This window comes from Rhea pennata, chromosome 1 (genome assembly GCF_028389875.1).
Source record: "Rhea pennata isolate bPtePen1 chromosome 1, bPtePen1.pri, whole genome shotgun sequence".
NCBI lineage: Eukaryota > Metazoa > Chordata > Aves > Rheiformes > Rheidae > Rhea > Rhea pennata.
Genome location: NC_084663.1, coordinates 1418291 through 1436091, shown reverse-complemented (window position 1 = coordinate 1436091; position 17801 = coordinate 1418291). Strand labels below are relative to the sequence as shown.

At 45.6% G+C, this 17801-nt stretch overlaps 1 protein-coding gene across 2 annotated transcripts in view; it reads left to right on the top strand.

The window, feature by feature from the left end:
• Positions 1-17801, top strand: part of TNPO3 (transportin 3) — a 50089-nt gene that overhangs the window by 24285 nt on the left and 8003 nt on the right. For both annotated transcript variants that reach the window (XM_062579559.1, XM_062579549.1), the window contains exons 5-15: positions 2681-2824; positions 5987-6162; positions 9862-10000; positions 11305-11451; positions 12136-12243; positions 12896-12987; positions 13986-14125; positions 14296-14487; positions 15900-15991; positions 17290-17366; positions 17702-17762. In XM_062579559.1, coding sequence (XP_062435543.1) covers positions 2681-2824; positions 5987-6162; positions 9862-10000; positions 11305-11451; positions 12136-12243; positions 12896-12987; positions 13986-14125; positions 14296-14487; positions 15900-15991; positions 17290-17366; positions 17702-17762 — 1368 coding nt within the window. The remainder of the gene's footprint in view (positions 1-2680; positions 2825-5986; positions 6163-9861; positions 10001-11304; positions 11452-12135; positions 12244-12895; positions 12988-13985; positions 14126-14295; positions 14488-15899; positions 15992-17289; positions 17367-17701; positions 17763-17801) is intronic.

Here is a 17801-nt window from a genome sequence, read left to right as displayed (position 1 = left end):
TTTTTTTTTTTAATTTTACATGTGAATCTATTCTGTTCTTTAACTGACATTTCTTGCAGGTCTTTTCTAGCTCTAGGCATGAAAGTGTCTTTGCATGGCCTCAGTACTGTGCTGCTCAGAAACAGGCAGAGTATTGAGGCTGCCGTTCAGAGCCCGGAAAAGGGAAAAGCCTTCTCCATGGGATGCCTCTGCCCAGAGAGACCTCAGTTCTCATAGTGCATCACTTTGTGTTCCCCAAGGCTTGTGTGATCTGCAGTTTCTTTTTTCCCTTCTTGCCTGTCAGATGTTAGTTGCAGTCCCTCTAAACTTCTCTGATACGATACAACATTAAACTCAGCTCTCATTCGTTTTGTCTGTAACTTCTCATTTTGTCATCAACTTCTAAAGTGCATTCATTTAGTTTGAAGAAAAGGATAGAGTATAGCTAATTAGGCTCCTAGGGCTTACTTTAAATTTCAATCATGCTGCTTTTTGCCTGATCTGAAAGCTTTGCAGAAAGTCATCATTCTGTTTTCACGCTGCTTTTTGTGAGTCTTTGATTAAGGAAAGCCACAGGCAGTTGCTGGAACAGAAATACTAGCATGACAGATGCATCTGGTGGGTGTTTTACTTTGTATAACACCTTAGTTTTGCTTTTTGTTTGGAGATGTAGGAAGGAGACTTCATATCTCGTAGTTATTCCGGTAGCCCTGGAGGAAGGGGGATCGTGACAATTAAGAACATAGCAGGACAGAATTGTGTATACTCTGTCCATCAGTAACTCGGTTCTTGTCTGCAAAGACTGTCTTACTACATGTATCACAACGAAGGTACGTGCCATTACCACCACAGGCATTAGGGGAACCTGCTTCCGCCTCTTCCTTAGGCTCAGCTGGCTCTGAACACGTCCTAGCTCAATTATGAAATTTTTCATCTTCCTCTTACACTGCCTAAAAGCTCTCTGCTGTGCCTTCTCTCTTAGCTGTCTCCAGCCCTTAGTGCTTTTCTGGGAAGCTTTGGAGAAGTCTGGCTGTCAGATCAGTTAGGCAATGCAAGATCACCTTGCTCTGACTGCTCACGGCCTCATTGGAGATGATGCAAGGAGCTGGTGTTGGATCATGAAGGGTCTTAGCCAGGTCAGCCAGACCCGGTGGCAGAAATTAAATCCCTGAGCACATTGCCCTGCAGTGACCGTGCTGAGCTCTGAAGGGACAAAACCCCTCTCAACAGCCCAACAGCCGTTCTCCGGATCACCGCTGATGACCCGAGAGCAGGATCGGGCAGGCGGTTTCTCAGGTGGGGCTGTCATTTCCTTGCCTCACTATACAGACTGTGCCCGTACTTTCTTCTCTGTCCCTGTGTGCTCTGCGTCTGTGAGACTCTGTGTTCAGACTTCCTCTGCATCTGCCAGGAGCTTCCTTAGCAAATTCCAGCTTGGGCTTTTTAACCAGCTGCCTAAAGAGAAAAACTGAATTTCCTGCTTAGAATTTCAATGTTAAATTCACTTTCTTGGGTGACAAAAAGGTTTGCTTAAAAAAAAAAAGTACAGAATCTGTGATAAAGCGTAAGATCAGCCTCCAGGATTAAAATGTGAGCTGATCAGTGAAGAATTGGTTAGCCGAGTCTAGACCCTTTTGGGGAGAAGGGTCTCATCTGGGAATCAGAGGCGCTCATCCACGTTCTCTGTCCAACTGTTTTCCCTTTCCCTCAGCCTAGTTAGGTTGGGACATTCTTTGGAGTTAAGCCGTGGCAAGGGTTGCTGTTAGGTGCTGTTGAGCAGCAGCAGAGTTTGCCATTACTAGAAACACGAGCTGCTAATTACTGTGTGTACGACCTGTACAGGATGTCGTCTGGCTGGCCTTTGGGGTAGGTCTGATTCTCAGGACTTTTAACTTCTTGTCAGCAGTTGCTTTTTGTGGTGAGGGATATAAACTTGAGAGCAGAGTGAGTTTTAGGGATTTATTATGTATGAAACTTGTTAGTGTTTCTGCTCCGTCAATCTGAGACAGAATTCTGCAGAAAACCGATGGGCTACAAATGGCTGAGAACGTTCAAGCTGCTTTCTCACTTCTGTAACAGCAGCTGAAGTTGACTGGTAGGTTTTGGCTCAGCCCCAATGTCTCATTAAGTAGGGGACTACTTAGGGGCAACCAGGACTGGGACAGGGGTGTTGGAAACAGTCTGCTTTCTTGAACATGCCTCATGTGGACTTTGAGAACTGCAGTGCTTGGTGCTCGCTGCTCTTGAGAGGCTGCTTTCGGAAATGCTGTGTTCCTGGTTACAAGAACAACATGGGGACTTGGGGGCATCTTAGTGTTACCAAGGAGATGTAGAAGTCCTCTCTGCTGGCACAGACATCCTTGGCAGTCCTGGGCTCTTACCAGGTGGTTAACTTCTGGGTCTGGGTCAGAGTGCTTTTTCCACATATGTATGACACTGTTGTTCGGTTGTTCAATGTTTCATGCATCTCTTAAAGGGATCAGTTCAAACAGTGATGTTGAACATGCTGAACTGCTGATTGTCCCAGTCCTCCTGTATCTTGCTAAGCATCGTGGAGGAGGTATTGATGTTAATTGAAGAGATGCCACGTTAGCTTTTCAAAAGAGGCTGTTTGGGGGGGTTGTTGTTGTTTTAGGGTGGATTTTTTTGCTTGTAAAACTATTTGGTGGCTCCTAAGCAGTTTTTGCTTTTCCTGCTGTAGATGACGTGTGTGGAGAAAGTGGGCAACGATGAGAAGATGCTCATCAAAATCTTCCGGTGCTTGGGGAGCTGGTTTAACCTCGGTGTTCTGGATAGCACCTTCATGGCAAACAGCAAGTTACTGTCACTTCTCTTCGAGGTGCTGGTGAGTATTTTCTTTCACATGCTGGGAGTGGGAGCCTTGGGTAGTAAGATGGTGTTGCTTTTAAATCCAGGAGTGTTGGTCTGTTGGGCATGTTTTGTGCTGACTGTCACCTGTGGTTGAGTAGAGTGATGCTGCTTTTCCACACCCAGTGTGCAGGTACTGAAGGTGAGTTTCTTCCCTTCTTTCTATCTTGATTAGGAACCTTCCAGTCTTTACCCTGATCAGCTCCGTAGAGTGAGATGACCCTCTCTGCTAGCAGGTGGGGAAGAGCAAGCTGGCTGTGCCTTGTAACAAACAGATCCACACTGACAGCTCCAGGCCTGAAATGCCAGTCTTCATTTCAGACTTGTCATCTACCTTGAAGGATGGTTGGGGAGCAGCAGCACCGAGTGATAGTCGTGTTTTGGCTGCCACTGCAATTTCCGATGCCATCTTCCCTGACACACTATCTCTCCTGTTGGCCCTGGGAAGTGTAGAAGGCAGCACATAAGTAACACCTAGTATTAGTTAATATCTCAAGGAGGAAAGCAGAAATATGCTTACAAACAGTGCTTCTTCTGATTCTTTGCTTGGTCCTTAGTTCAGGAACCTGGTTTCTCTGGACCAAACTGAAGCTGTCATTGAGGTGATGCAGTAGGTGTAGAGATGCATGCCCTGTACAGAGTTCCTGAATGCAAAACTGCTCAGGGAAATGGAAGAAGCACCCAAATTCTCCTAACTTTTCAGCTTTAGTTGCTCTGCTAATGAATATTGTTATTTACTGAGATCTAGGAGGGAGAGTAGTTTTTTTTTTTAAAAAAAAAAACTTGTAATATTTTTTCCATAGTAAGAGAAAACTGAATAGCAAAGGTTTCTAATAGATGGAATTAGAGAAAACCTTCTGCCTATGATTTGAAATTGAAATAATCTAGAAGACATATAGGTTTACTGGAGTCCCATCACCTGTGACCTGGGATGAGTAGACAAGACAGATGGATAGAAAGTATTGGCAAAGCTTTTGGATGTAAACAAAACAAACAAAAAAAAAGCATGTGGGCTTTTTTGGCTATTTGTGTAGAGGAAAACAAATCTGCAGCTCATTCAGTATTATTTTTTCCTGCCTATCTTCTGTTCTGACACGTAGAATATGTGTTCAGAGATGAGAACCATTCACTTTGTTCTTGGAAGGACATTTAATGCTCCTAAATCTTTTCTGAGCAGATGCTCTTCCCTGGTTTTACTGAAGCAGTTCTCAGCCACCTGACTTAACTGTTCCTCTTGAGTGCATTCCTGCTAACTGGTGTCTGTGATGCACCTTCTCTCTGTGCTGCTTGAGAATTGCAGCTTTCCTGCAGAGCAGGCTGGTGGCTGGGGAAAGCAGAGGTCACTGCTGTCTCTGCAGCATGTGCACTAAGACAAGACTGCAGCAGGAACAGAGGTGTCTGGTCACAGGAACACTGTGTTGCCCTGGGTGATTCTTTCCTCTCTGCAAACCTGTTACCACATTTGTTAGCAGACAGAACATCAAGAAAAAAGTTCAAAGATGGTTTAGTCTTCTATTTATATGTGTTTTCCTTATTCCTACTTTACTAATCATCAGTTTTGGAGTCTTTATTAAACAGATGCTTTGTCTAGTTCAGACAGGAGCCAATGAACCAGGTTCATTTTCTGTGATAGTTGCAAAATCTTCTATTCTGCTTTGGATGTTTAACATTGGAGAAAAGGCTGTTTCTAACCGTTACTGTTGGTAGTCACTACAGTCAAAGTAGGGTGCCAGGTTTGCTTTCGATCATGTCTTGGTTTTTGTGACTTTAGGGGAGAGAGAATTTTGGTCTGAAATGCTGAGCTTGATCCTTTCTCCAAGTCAAATTATGCTGCAGAAATGTCTGAGCAAAAGCTATTTGTTGTGTGTTACTTGGAGTAAGTTTACTATCCTCATGGAACTGAAGTATTAGTAACTTTTTAGCTCCAGAAGTTGTCCATGTTCTTCCTTGAAGAAACTAAATTTGTAGAATACTAAAATCAAATTTTCTTTTCTTCCCCCAGATTTTCAATAAAATCATATATTTTCCTTCTGTTGACACTTTACCTCAGGAAATTAACTCCTGAATGACTTTTTCTTTTTTTCCGTATCTGAATGTGGGAAAGCTCAAGAGACCTGTAAAACAAGGAGGCTGGGAGTATCCCGCTCCACTGCGGCAGGGAGGGCAAAGGACTGAGCGAATAAAAAGCAAGAATTCCCCGAGGATATGGGTTTCTGCTGCAGCCCTGCTCAGACCTGCAGCCTGGCCTGAGAATAATCTACCCTTTCCACCGTTGTTAATGGGAACCCTCATTTGCATCTGTTCCATGGTACAGATTAAATAAGTGACGAATGTAAATGAGGGCTCTCATTCAGTGGAAGGAGTGGACTATTCCTGGGCTGGGCTACAGGTCTGCGCAGTGCTGCAGCGGAAACCCACGTCCTCTGGGACATGGGATGTTTTGCTCACCAGCCTTTTTTTAATTGCATTATTGTTACTTTTAGGCATTTTTTTTTCTCTCCTCCTTTCCACCTTCATATGTGATGCTGAGGCTTAATGAATTGTTTTCCAGATGCTTTGAGGCCTTTCATGAAGGGACACACGTAGGCACGCACAGAATTACTGTTCCTTTGTTTCCTCTCTCCATTTCACTATTTGCTCTCTTCTCCTTCTTAGTATGCCAATCTTGTCTCCCTTCTTAATTGCCCAGGGCTCTGTGGGAGCCATTAAAGTGCCTGTTAAATCAGCCTTGCACAATTGCTATGAATGTCTACCAACTGGGACCCAAAATCCAGTTGTTCACCCCAGACCATCGTAGTGATAAATATTTCACATGTGCTTCTGTGAAACCTCACTGCCTTCCTCCTCAGTCAGGGATAAAAACAGTACTATGTTTTGTTAGAGTTACTACAGGTTTTGGTTCCTCCTATGTCTGCAGCTCCCAGGGAAGGCTGAGTTGGCATCCCATTGAAGAGAGTCAATTCTGACCTTAAATGTCTGCTGGTAAAGGCGTACAGGCTATCCAAAGATTGTCGGGAAGCTGTGGCTAAGCTGTAGGAAGTATGTTGGGAACAGAAAAGAATTTTACTAGGATCTTCAATAGCATCTCATTTCTCACGGTGTAATCACTGGGTTCATTTCTGCTTCCTGTTTCTTGCAGCAACAAGACAAGACATCATCAAACCTCCATGAAGCTGCTTCGGACTGTGTGTGCTCAGCGCTCTATGCCATCGAGAATGTGGAGACGAACCTGCCCCTGGCCTTGCAGCTTTTTCAGGGCGTCCTCACTCTCGAGACTGCCTATCATATGGCTGTAGCACGGGAGGACTTAGACAAGTAAGTGAACTTACAGCCATGGCCCTGTCCAGAAAGGGAGGAGAGCTGCAGTAATTACCTGGTGTTGTGTTGTCCACAGTTATTTTTGGAATCTGTGGTATTTTTATGTAGCACTCTGGAGTCACTTATGTAAATCAGTGTGTGTTTGAACAAAAGCAAACGAGCAAATTATTTTATTACCCTTCATACACCAATTTGTGCTCCAGACATGTGTGATCAGCTCAGACTTTGACAGAGAGCTATGACTGTTACCATGCTAGATTTACTGGGCTGCTTAACCTTTCTTGCTATGAGCAAAGGACAAGGAAAATACCCTGAAGTGTAGCTGATGCAGTGCTAGCCTTGAAACAGCTGGAGGTTAGAAGTGACTTGCTGCTTCCAGAGGCTCCTCTCTGCAGACTTCTGTATGTGGCTCAGCTATTCCAAATGGAGAAGAAGGCCTGGATGTGCCTGTTGTGTCATCAGCCCTTCATTCTTGACTTGTAAGAAATTACAGTCTTCATACATTGATCAAGCATGTTCAAACTATTGCTTCAGAAAACAATTGCTTCACATATGTTGGCTGTTATGAAACACTGCTCTTCTGATTGGAAACCTTCTGATCTTCGGCTTCAATTGGTTCTAGGCCAGCTTATGCCTATCCTGTTTTGCCAACATTGTCTTAACTTGAATAGCTGATGCTCATTCCCTAATATATTTATAGGTGGGAAGCAGTCAGCCTTCAGTCTGCTGAGCTAAACAAGCTCTGTTCTTTCTGTCCTTTAAGACACCTTTCTTCTCCCCTGATGATCCCAATAGCTGCTTTCTGTACTGTTCGCCTTTTGAATTCAGCCTTTGTTAGCACACGTGCAGAAAGGTATGTGCTCCTCCAGGAGGGATCTCACTCTTTTGTGTTTACATTCTGGCATCCTGGTATGTAAGGAATGCCTTGCCTGACATCTCATGGTCTTATGGCATTAGTGTCTTAGATCTGCTCTGACTTTAGTCCATCCACAAGTTGTCAGAAAGCTCCCAAAGCTCTAGCTTCCTAGTCCCTGTTCCTGCCACTCCAGAAATAAGACTGTTATGAACCTCTACTCTGTGCCATTAAATCCTTCCCCTTTTTCCTGCTCAAATTTGGATGGCTTTCATTCTTCTGTACAGATAGTCCATCTCAGCTTAGTATCAGTGAAGACCATTAATGCTCACTCCTCCTTTTTATGTAGCTGTTACTAATGAACATAGACAAGATCAGCTGTGAGACTGATTCAGAACATCACTAGCACCATCCTTCCAAACTGGTATTTCCCCTTCCAGCACTGCATCTCCCTGATGCAAACTGATGCATGACACAGCTATGCATTACCCAGTTTAGCTGATTTCCATGTGAACACCATGATCAAATCTTACAAATCCTGCTCTCTTCCCTTTCTCTTGTTTTAAAACATTGTTGATAAGAATTAGGTGGGCCCAGTCTAATTTTGGTTAGCCCATGTTGCATTTAACCCATTTCCTCTTCTGTATGTTCCAAAGACATTGTAAAAACTTGCTCGTGCAGTTGAGGTCAGATTAATTGGCCTATATATTTGCCAGCCCCCCGTCCCCCGTCCCCATTCTCAAATATGAGCGCAGCACTTGCAGTTTTGTGGCTGTGCATGGTAGTGTCACTGATGGACACTACAAGGCCAGTAGCAAAGCTCTAGGACAGATGTACCCTGTGTTCAGTTTTTCAGAGTTCTAGGGTGGAGATTAGCTAGTCCCTGTTCCTGCCACTCCAGAAATAAGCAGATCATCATATGCATCTCCTTGGTCCTCCTGCATTCGTCCCTCCTGTTCAGTAACAGTATTGAAAACTGAGGCAGAGCAGTCATGTAATTTCATCTGTGCCACAAATCTTTAATCTTGCCAGTGTTTTCAGTGTGTAGCAATCCCAAGTGCTTTTTATCACATCTGAAAAATCTTGTGCTGTTCTTGTAAATGACCTTGGCTGAGTCCGGCATTGTCTTGGCTTCTGGCAATTCTTGCTTGATTTCTGCTTGTCTAGGCTTCCAAAATACAGCTGTCTGCTTTTTTGGTTCGCCTCCCTGACAGCCGTTCAGTTGCTTAGAGGCACTCGGCTTACTGCTGAGTCTTTTCAAATGGCTTAAGTTCAAGGTCTAACTGAATCACTCTCAACAAGCATTCCCCTCCCCTCGTTTTCAGCTTGGGATGCGAAGTCCAAATACCCTCTGCACCTTTGACTTAAAGTGTAAACCTCTGCCATGTTAAATGAGAGCACGTCAAGCTAGATGAATAATTAGTCTCTTAACTCATCAAAGTTATCCCTTTTGAAATTGAAAATTGTAGTAGCATCTGCTCTGGTTTATCCTTCCATGTAAAACTAATAGAATTACTCTTCAGCTGTCAGGCATATAAAAGTTTGTTATAATGTCCTCACTGCTTGGTAAGATTGCCTCTAAAATAGCATTTCTTCATTTCTGTGACTTTCTGAAAAACTTGCAAGCTTTCATCTTCAGCAATTGCAAGGGCATGTTATAATTAGTAGCATTTGTTTTCCAGTCTGTATCTGAGAAGAAAGTCTCTCCTAAATTCTTCCAGCTATCATAAAATGCCCTGGTGACTGCACTAGAGGCATTAACCATGTTTGATCAGCTGCTGGGATGTGCTGTGGAGCTGCAGTGTTGTGTAAAGGGTGAAACCTTTGGGGATGAAAAAGCTGAAATTGGGGGGACTCATCTCTGCCTTTAAGACAGGCTTTAGGGTACGTTTGCAAGAAGCATTTGTCCTTCTCAACGCATATTGCTGTAGCCGTGCTGTTCCTTGGGTCCTTGTTCCTGAGAGGTCATGTCTGCAGGTGCGTTCTTCTCACCCTCTAGCAGGGGTCTTGAAAGGCAAGTCATCCACCCAGAAAACAGTGAGAGGCAGAGCTAGACTTCTGATTCCTGTTACAGCCTCTGATGTGGGACACCTCTTCAGAACAGGAATATTAAAATGGAAGCCCAGAACTAATGGCTTATCTTGGACCTCTCCCCAAATCACTGACAGGAGCAGTTTTATTGGTGCGGGGGGTGGTGCGTGGTCCTGTGCTCACTATGTGGAGTATGTGCTCCATCACACCATGCCATGGCTTTAGTCCTCCGGTGCTGAGAGGCGACCAGGAAAAGCTCCAAATCTGTCAAATGTTCATTGTCTCTTGTCCAGGTTTGGACCTTCTGGAATCCTTAAGCATGGTAAAGCTAGACGGGTTTGCTGTAGTTCAGTTCAGCCACTACCATTGTTTCTGTCTTAAGCATAGCTGTGTTTTTATGCAGTGCTGTCCCTTGTGTGTGCAATGGGACATCCTGCATTTATTTTTGAAGTAAATGTGCGTATCTGTCATCTGAAACATTGCACTTTTCCAGTGCTGAATTAGACCATGTTTTTTTAACAGACATTGTGTGCTAGGTTGCTTGAGGCTGTAGTTTTGGAGATGTTTTCTTAGATGCTGTGGATATTATGAAATTTTGTAAGATGTGGGTATGGGAACCCAGTCTTTTCACCTCCTTGTGAATAAAGCCAAGTTTCTCTGTATAAGTGTGTCACATTCTGTTTCCCAACTGTTGATGGGGAAAAGCCAAAGTAGGAGCTGGTATTTCTTGACCGTTGTCTCTGATACCTGCTGATGAATAGTTGTACATGGAATATCTTTCTGACTTTTGCTCTGTTCTCTCTCTTCACCAGGGTGCTCAACTATTGCCGTGTTTTCACTGAGCTTTGCGAGACGTTCCTAGATAAGATAGTTTGCACTCCAGGCCAAGGGCTAGGTGACCTGCGGACGCTGGAGCTGTTGCTGATATGTGCAGGTCACCCACAGTATGAGGTGAGTGAGGTTTACTGATGTTCTTCTGCTCACTCTATCACCAAATCTTACTCAACTGGAGTTAAATTAGTGTAAAAATCTTTCCTTTATACTGCGACATGGTTGGGAGACTTCAGTTCCTGTGTTCTGCTATCTGTGAAACTCCTACTCTGCATTTGTGCTGTGGAAAGTGTGGCATAACTTCGGTTTCCCAGAACAGTCCTCTAATGGAAGAGGCACTGATGCCTTCCTCATCCTTATGCTGAAAGTATGCTGGATGTTTTTCACAATAGAGGAGACAGGGACTGCAAGTGCAGCTCTGACAGCCTTAGTTAATCTTTTCTCAAATGTTAACTTAAGCTTTCTGGGGATTTCTTTGTAACTGATGGTGAACTCATTTGCAGTCCAAGCAAAGTAAGTGTTGTTTTGCCTCAACACCTTCTGACCATCCTCTCCGGTGAGAGCTCAGTATAACAGAACGTTGCATTTAAGATACAGGCTCTGCCTTTAATTTCTCACTTTATTCTTCTCTTGGGACAATTATCAAAACTGATAATTAAATCTCTCTAACTGGTCTGTAGCTGATATATGTCTGTGTTCAGTGGGTGGAGGCTCCTTAACAGAGAGGGCGTCATGCTAAATATGACACAGGAAACGAGGAAGTGCCAGTTGTGATTTCCTACTGTGAGTTCCCCTTTCTTTGCTTGGGTCACGTTGTGGGACGGATGCAGTCCCTGAAGTGATGGATCTGGAAGTGGATCTGGACTGAGCTAATGCCCCTCCGGGAGTGGGTTTTCCAGAAGCTTTTGTTACAGAGCCTGAGAGTACATCAGGCCTGCTAACCAGGAAAGTTAGCTGAGGAATGAAGGCTGTTCTGATTCAACCCTTTGGGGCTTATTTGCCCCAGATGCTTTGCAGAGGGAGAGCATGATTCAGGTCAGGGGTAAGGGGATACAATTTGACCAATTTGATGCGAAATGAAGTGATGTTGACTTGGCATCCGAAGAAAAGCCTCTCCATATTTTTCAATGTTGCTTTTTCAGAAAAAAAGCTTTATCAGTCAGGGTTGGTGCCAGGTTTTCAGGTTAATTCATTGAATTTTAAGTCCTTTATTAAGCCACAAGGAGTGGGGGAGATTGGTAAAGGTGGGGGAACAAGCGCACGTTTCATCATGGCCTGAGGAAGGAAGCACTGTGACTGGAAATCTGTACAGCTTTGTCACACTCTGGGCATCCTCAGAGAGGATTTCCCTGCCAGGAATACCAGTGGGTCGGAGAGCAAATGCTTTGCTGATAACAAGATGCTGAATTTTTTTTCCCAAACAGGTGGTAGAAATTTCCTTTAACTTCTGGTACAGACTGGGGGAGCACCTGTACAAGACAGATGATGCAGTCATCCACAGCATCTTCAAAGCCTACATACAGCGGCTTCTCCATGCTCTGGCCAGACACTGTCAGCTTGACTCAGACCACGTAAGGCTGCATTTGCTTTGTTTCCTCTGGAGTTGCTGGAGGCAGTGGGATGGTAGGATGCATGTGTCCTCACTGCTGTATGTTGATCACTCTCCATAGCTATAGGGCTCTACAGGTAATAGCTCCACAGTTGCAGTAATTGCAGAGAGACAATTAATAGTAATTAAAATTGCTATATTAAACCTCTCTTCATTAAGTCAGTTCTTATTCTAACAGCTCTCTTGTGTCTGCATTACTACAGAATGACACTTTCCAGTCTCCTCCAACTGGTTCCCATTTGGGGAGTTGCAGAGAGATGCTTTGTCCCCTGCTCAGCGCACTTTTGTCAGAATAGAGCTTGCACAGCTTGCTAGCCACAGTGTTGTCATCTTCCTTCTTGATGTCTGGGTTGCGTATAATTCTTCTTCCAGCTCTGCTTATGTTCCTTATCCCCTCGATTTCCATCCCTTCATCTGTGTGCTGTAGCCTGTCAGAGCAGGAATACACAGCATGTGCTCATGCTATTAGCATTCTTTGTGCACTGCTTTCCTTCAAATCCCTTTTGATAACCTGATCTGGGGAGAGGAGGGCAGGATTTCTTTTGTAAATTGTAGTTGCTTATCTTGTCCTAGTTGTGGGTGAATGGGAGTCTGGAGTTCTCCGAGCTGCTGTTTGCAGCTTTTCCTGTCTTTGTGTTTATGCTAGGAGGGTGTCCCGGAGGAGACGGATGACTTTGGGGAGTTCCGGATGCGTGTCTCAGACCTGGTGAAAGACCTGATCTTCCTAGTGGGATCAGTGGAATGTTTTGCTCAGGTGGGTTTGCAGGAGTGTCACACTGGCAAAGGAATCCTGAAAGAGGAGACATCCTGCCTTTGCAGAGAGGGACCATGTTGCTCTGAGATTTTGCATGTACCACCTTCTTGCTTGGCTGACTCAGCTCTGCATTCCTGGCCCAGTCTCATCTGAGCCCAATGGCTTTATCTTGAGCTGCAGTTCCTCTACAGCCTTCTTCGTTACACTGTGCACCTCTGTGGCCCTGTCTAGAGCTCACTGCAGCTCCGAGCAGGATGAGGAGGTGCACTCGTGTCCATAGCTGTGCACAATGTAGACAAGAGCTGACAGCCTTTGGGATGGGAGGATCTCACACTACATTTTCTCCTCATGCATGAGGAAGCAACAGTGTCTTGAAATAGGCAGTGAGGACTGCTGTGGGAGGAGCAGCATAGCAGGTCTCACCTGGGGGGAAGGCACTCTCATCCCAAAACAGCAGAGTAAACTGTGGAAGGGAAGTGTTCATGTGAGGCCAGGCCTGGATTTGGGGCATATCAGATGAGGTGAGCAAGTAGGTGGCCATGTCTTGGGGTGGAGTTGGTGCCTGCAAGCCTGCAGGCTGTGTTTGCAGCTTCTTTTATGACAGATTCTCTCTTTTTTTTTTTTTTTTTTTTTTTTTTTTTTTTTTTTGCAGCTTTATGCAACTTTGAAGGATGGGAATCCACCCTGGGAGGTGACGGAAGCTGTCCTTTTCATCATGGCCTCTATAGCTAAGAGCGTTGACCAGTGAGTACTGACAATCCTGCTTGTGTCTGTAAGGGCTGTGAGGGAAGGCGTTGCCTTTGACTACCTCCAAGTTGGTGGGTTGTGCAAAGACCCTATGATTGTTCCAGGGATACTCACAGGATCCTGCTTTCCTAGGCAGAAAACAGGATTTACACATTTAAAATGCACGTGCTGTTTCAGATAAACAGTGTCCTGGAGTTCTACTTAGCTGCTACACAGTCATGCTGGTCTTCTCCAGTTGTATGCAGTGCCTTTGGTCTCCCGAGAGACCGGGGGAGACACCAAGTTTGGTGTATGCTTACTGACTCACGTTATCTGTGTCAAGGCTGCTCTCGCTGCTGTTATCTAAGTTTTTGTTACCGCTGTGTTTCTGAAAGCGTGAGCCTCTCGTGACCTTGCATCGCTGGAGAGCGAGGCAGTTCGCTCCCCGCGAGCGTGTCCTGTGTTGCTTGGGAGGTTCTTGTGCCGACCTGCTCTGTCGGGCTTGGCCGCGCTCTTGCCACGAGAGGGCGGGCGGTGCTGTCCGCTGAGCGGAGCAGGAGCCGCGCGATGGGCACGGGCTGCGCGATGCAGGGACTCCCCACGTCAGGAGTGGTAGCTGCCTTCCACATGGAGATCAGGCTCCTCTGGCTTTCTGCAGTCTCTGGAGTATTCATTAGCTGGATTTGGTGTTTTCTTTATTTTTATGCGACTAACTCTTGTTGAAGGTGTTTTGATCCTTCCACACCACTCTGTTCAGTAAAGCTGTTCTCCTAGAGGCTACTGTTCATCTGAATCCCAGCTTTGAGGGTCCTGACTCTGCTCTAGCTAGTGTTTCAGATATCTAGTGAAGTGTGGCCACAGGGTTTGCCTAGCTAGATGCTGTGCAGACCAAAGACACGGCAGTTCATCAGGTTCAGTAAAACCAGCCATTCTGTGGAATTGTCGTAGGGAAAATTTTATGGGGAAAGTGGGCTGGGGCCCTCCTTAGGGCTAAGCTGGCTGCCTTTTTCCCGCAGGGAGAACAACCCAACCCTGGTGGAGGTGCTGGAGGGGGTGGTGCGCCTGCCCGAGACGGTGCACACGGCTGTCCGCTACACCAGCATCGAGCTGGTTGGAGAGATGAGTGAGGTCGTGGACAGAAACCCTCAGTTCCTAGGTGAGTTTCTCCAGTGATCCTGGCCTGGTCTTTGCCTGTCTGGTTTCACCTCACAGACTCTTGTATTTTGGGGGCCAGCACCAGGGGCAAAACCACTCTGCCCTGTGGTGAGCGTTGTCCCAGGTACCCCTGTTCACCCTGACCTCCCTTGTGGCTTTCTTCTTCCTCAGATCCTGTGCTGGGTTACTTGATGAAAGGCCTGTGTGACAGGCGGCTGGCCTCAGCTGCTGCCAAGGCCATTCACAATATCTGCTCGGTATGCCGGGACCATATGGCTCAGCACTTTAACGGGCTGCTAGAGATAGCCCGTTCCCTTGACTCCTTCACACTCTCTCCAGAAGCTGCTGTGGGACTCCTTAAGGGTATGTATTGAAAAGCAGTCATTGAGTTTGTGAGGATCACCTACCTTGGATGTTGCAATCCCATTTGCACGTTGCTTATCCTGAAATAAGGATTTCTTTTTGGCCTGAAGCACTCTGTGTGTGCACATTAGGCTCTCCTGAAGAGCTTACCCAGGTGAGTCACATTAGGAAGAGGTAGAAAGAAATGCTTTCTGGGTTTACAAGCTATTTCCTTGCCTATTTAGAAGCTCTGAATTTGAATTGCAGGAAGGAAATATTTGAAGTACTTATAGCCAAATTAACAATGGTATTATTAATATATATGAGCACTTGGAAATTGACTGCTGTACATGCAGAGTAGAAAATTGCTAGTGTTTGTTGCTTAAGAAGGAATTTGGACACAAGAATGTAGCTTTTCAACTATAGCCTGCAGTCAGAGCATTCACTTCTCACTGGCATTCAGCTGTTGAGCTTCCTATGCTTGTTGCTATTTGACCAGCTTCATGCATGTGCAGGATGTACGTCTAGGCCTTAAAGATTCCTGACATTTTTGAGTGCTCCACTGTTTGGAATATTCTTTAAAAATGGAGCAGCTAAGGAGTTTTTGCAAAAAGAAGTTTGTTGCAGATGTACAGTAAGATTGTGTGACGGAAGAGACAAAATTAACCTGTTTTTCACTTGTTCAGTGCTCATGTATCAGTACAAGCAGCATTAGCCATACTTCTGAACTGGTTCCTGTTCCTACTACAAAGTACTTTTTCCTCCTTCTTTCAAACATTGTAGCGAATCCTGTGTGGCAGAGAGGTTTCGCTCCCAAGGTTATTGTCAACCCAGACTCTGTGGTCTGACTGCACCTTTAGTATGAGGTGGAAAGTGTTCTTACTCCTGCCTCTGAGTAGGATGCTGTGATATGGCAGTGGGAATAACTTAAGTGCTCTTCTCATTTCATTTGTGTGAATCCTGAAATTCCCTGGCTGTGAATCCTAGTGCAGATGCTTTTTGAAAGAAACTTCCTCGGACCTCGTGACACTGTTTTAGGAAGAGGCAAGGACACTGCTGCGAGACATGCTGTGCTTCCTGAAGTACCCAGATGTGGCTGCTACATCTGTCTTGCTTCAAATCAACCTTATACTCTTGCATGTCAGCATCCTTTCCTCCTTCCCATCCACCAGAAAGTATTTTAGAGTGTGATTTAATTGAAAAGTCAGAGTCAAGCAGTGGTACAGTCAGAGAAACATTTTTCAGTCCCAGGAAGCAGTAATTCTTTGTCCCTGCGTTTGCCCTGGAGCTGTGCACTCTCCCTGCTGTGCAAGGCAGGGCTGGCAGCAGGCTGCAGGTAGGGCCAGTTTGGGAACCTTGCTTATGTTGTTTTTCACTGATTGAACTCCCACGCTGCATTCCTGTTTCTGAACCTGCCTCCTCTTGTGTTTCAGGGACAGCGTTGGTCCTTGCCAGGCTCCCCTTAGAGAAGATAGCAGAATGCCTCAGTGAACTCTGTGCCGTACAAGTCATGGCACTGAAGAAGGTACGTCCCAGTCAGAGCTGCATAACATGCTGCTGCTCTGTCACTAGGTTTGTACGCAGCAGATCAGAGTCGATGTAGCTGCTTGGGCTTGATCTGCTGCAGTGACTGTGTTTGAAGCTGTGGGTGTACAATGAGTGTCATCTCCTTGTTCAGGACTGAGAGTATGAATCCAGACTGAGCTACTGAGCAGTAACTGGATCCTCTAACTGGTTCCAATATGTGAGTCCTCAGTCTTTGGGGATTTCCTGGTATGTCCCCTTTGTGTTGGCTGGGACTCTTAGAGCAGTGGGCCATCTACTGCTGTCCTTTCCTAGCTTGAGGAGACCAGAACACAAGCGGTGGTGACACAGGCTGTTTCTTCCTCTGGTTTGAAGACTGTTGCTTAGTGAGGTCTAATCAAGCCTGTGATTTTGTGCTACCTGACAAATACATGGCTCTTAACATGCAGTGGGTTAAGTGGATTTGAGAAGCTGATCTGCAGAATGGAGGGAAATGGTCTTTAGAAATCAGTTTGTGTGCCAGGAGCTGAAGAGCCTTCTTGAAAATACATCAAATGTAGAAGGTAGCTTTCATCCTGTATCTTCAGTGTGGAGGCACAGCATACAAGAATGCTGATCCCCTGTGGGACATGTGGCTTCTGCTGTCTTCTGTATGTCTCATCTCCTGCTGGAGTCTGTGCTGTTGCAGTAGGATGCAGTCTATTGCAAAAGGTCGTATTCCGGCTATCCCTAAAATGTGGTAGCCCTTGTGACCTTTCCATTTAGAAACAAGGTTAATGGAGGGTGGAAATCCCAACAGATGGCAGGAGAAGGAGGGTAGTTCTAAGAAAGGGACATGCGCGTCCTGTGTTTCTTAAAAATGACCTGTGGTTGTGAAGGTTTGTGAAGACTGGTTCTTCAGTGCTCTGCCTGCTAACACTGCTATTTCCTAGCAGCTCTTCTGCCTAGGGCTCTGCTCCCTTCTGGTTCAGAGTAGACTCTGAATGCAGAGAACCCAAACTGAAAAGCTGCTCTGAGCTTTCACAGTAAGTTACATGTCTGCGGCTGAGGTTAGGAGCCACTTGGGGCTGAGCTGAGGTTTATTTCCGTGTCAGTGGCCGTTCAGGGTTGCTGTAATGCCTCTTGCTTTTCTGGCCGTTTGCCTTTGTGCTGATATGAAGAGATGTCAGCTCTGCTTTGGCCTGAAGGGGATGCGAAAGAGCTCCTCGTGGGATCTGGAGCCGAGGCAGAGTTTACGCAGCCTTCGCTGGGAGGGGGCTGCGTGCATTCCTCAAATCCCATCGTTTCTCTCTTTTGTAGCTGCTCTCTCAGGAGCCAAGCAATGGCCTCTCCTCAGACCCTACTGTGCCCCTGGATCGACTCGCTGTCATCTTTAGGTAAGAAGGGAAAGATTGGGACAGTCTGCGTAGGGAGTTTGTGAACATCCTGCCATCCTACCTGGCACGGGTTATCTATTTCAAATCTACTTGATCTCTGAAGCAAGTAAAGCTTCTTGCCAAGAGACTCAAAAACCACGTGCAAGAGAAGGGCCTTCCTGTAGGTGCTGCTGAGAGCCCTCTTCAGTCAGCGGCAGTCACGAGACATTTCCTTCTGGTCCCCTTTCAGTAGTGTGAGCAGGCAGTAGAGGTTCTAACCCACTTCCTTGGCTTTAAAAACAAAAAATGACTATTTAGAAAAAAAAAAGCCTTTAACTTTTCCTGCTTTTCCACAGACATACCAATCCCATTGTAGAAAATGGACAGATCCATCCGTGCCAAAAAGTCATTCAGGAAGTAAGTGCCAGTAGGTCCAGAGCTGGGCAGCTAAGTTCT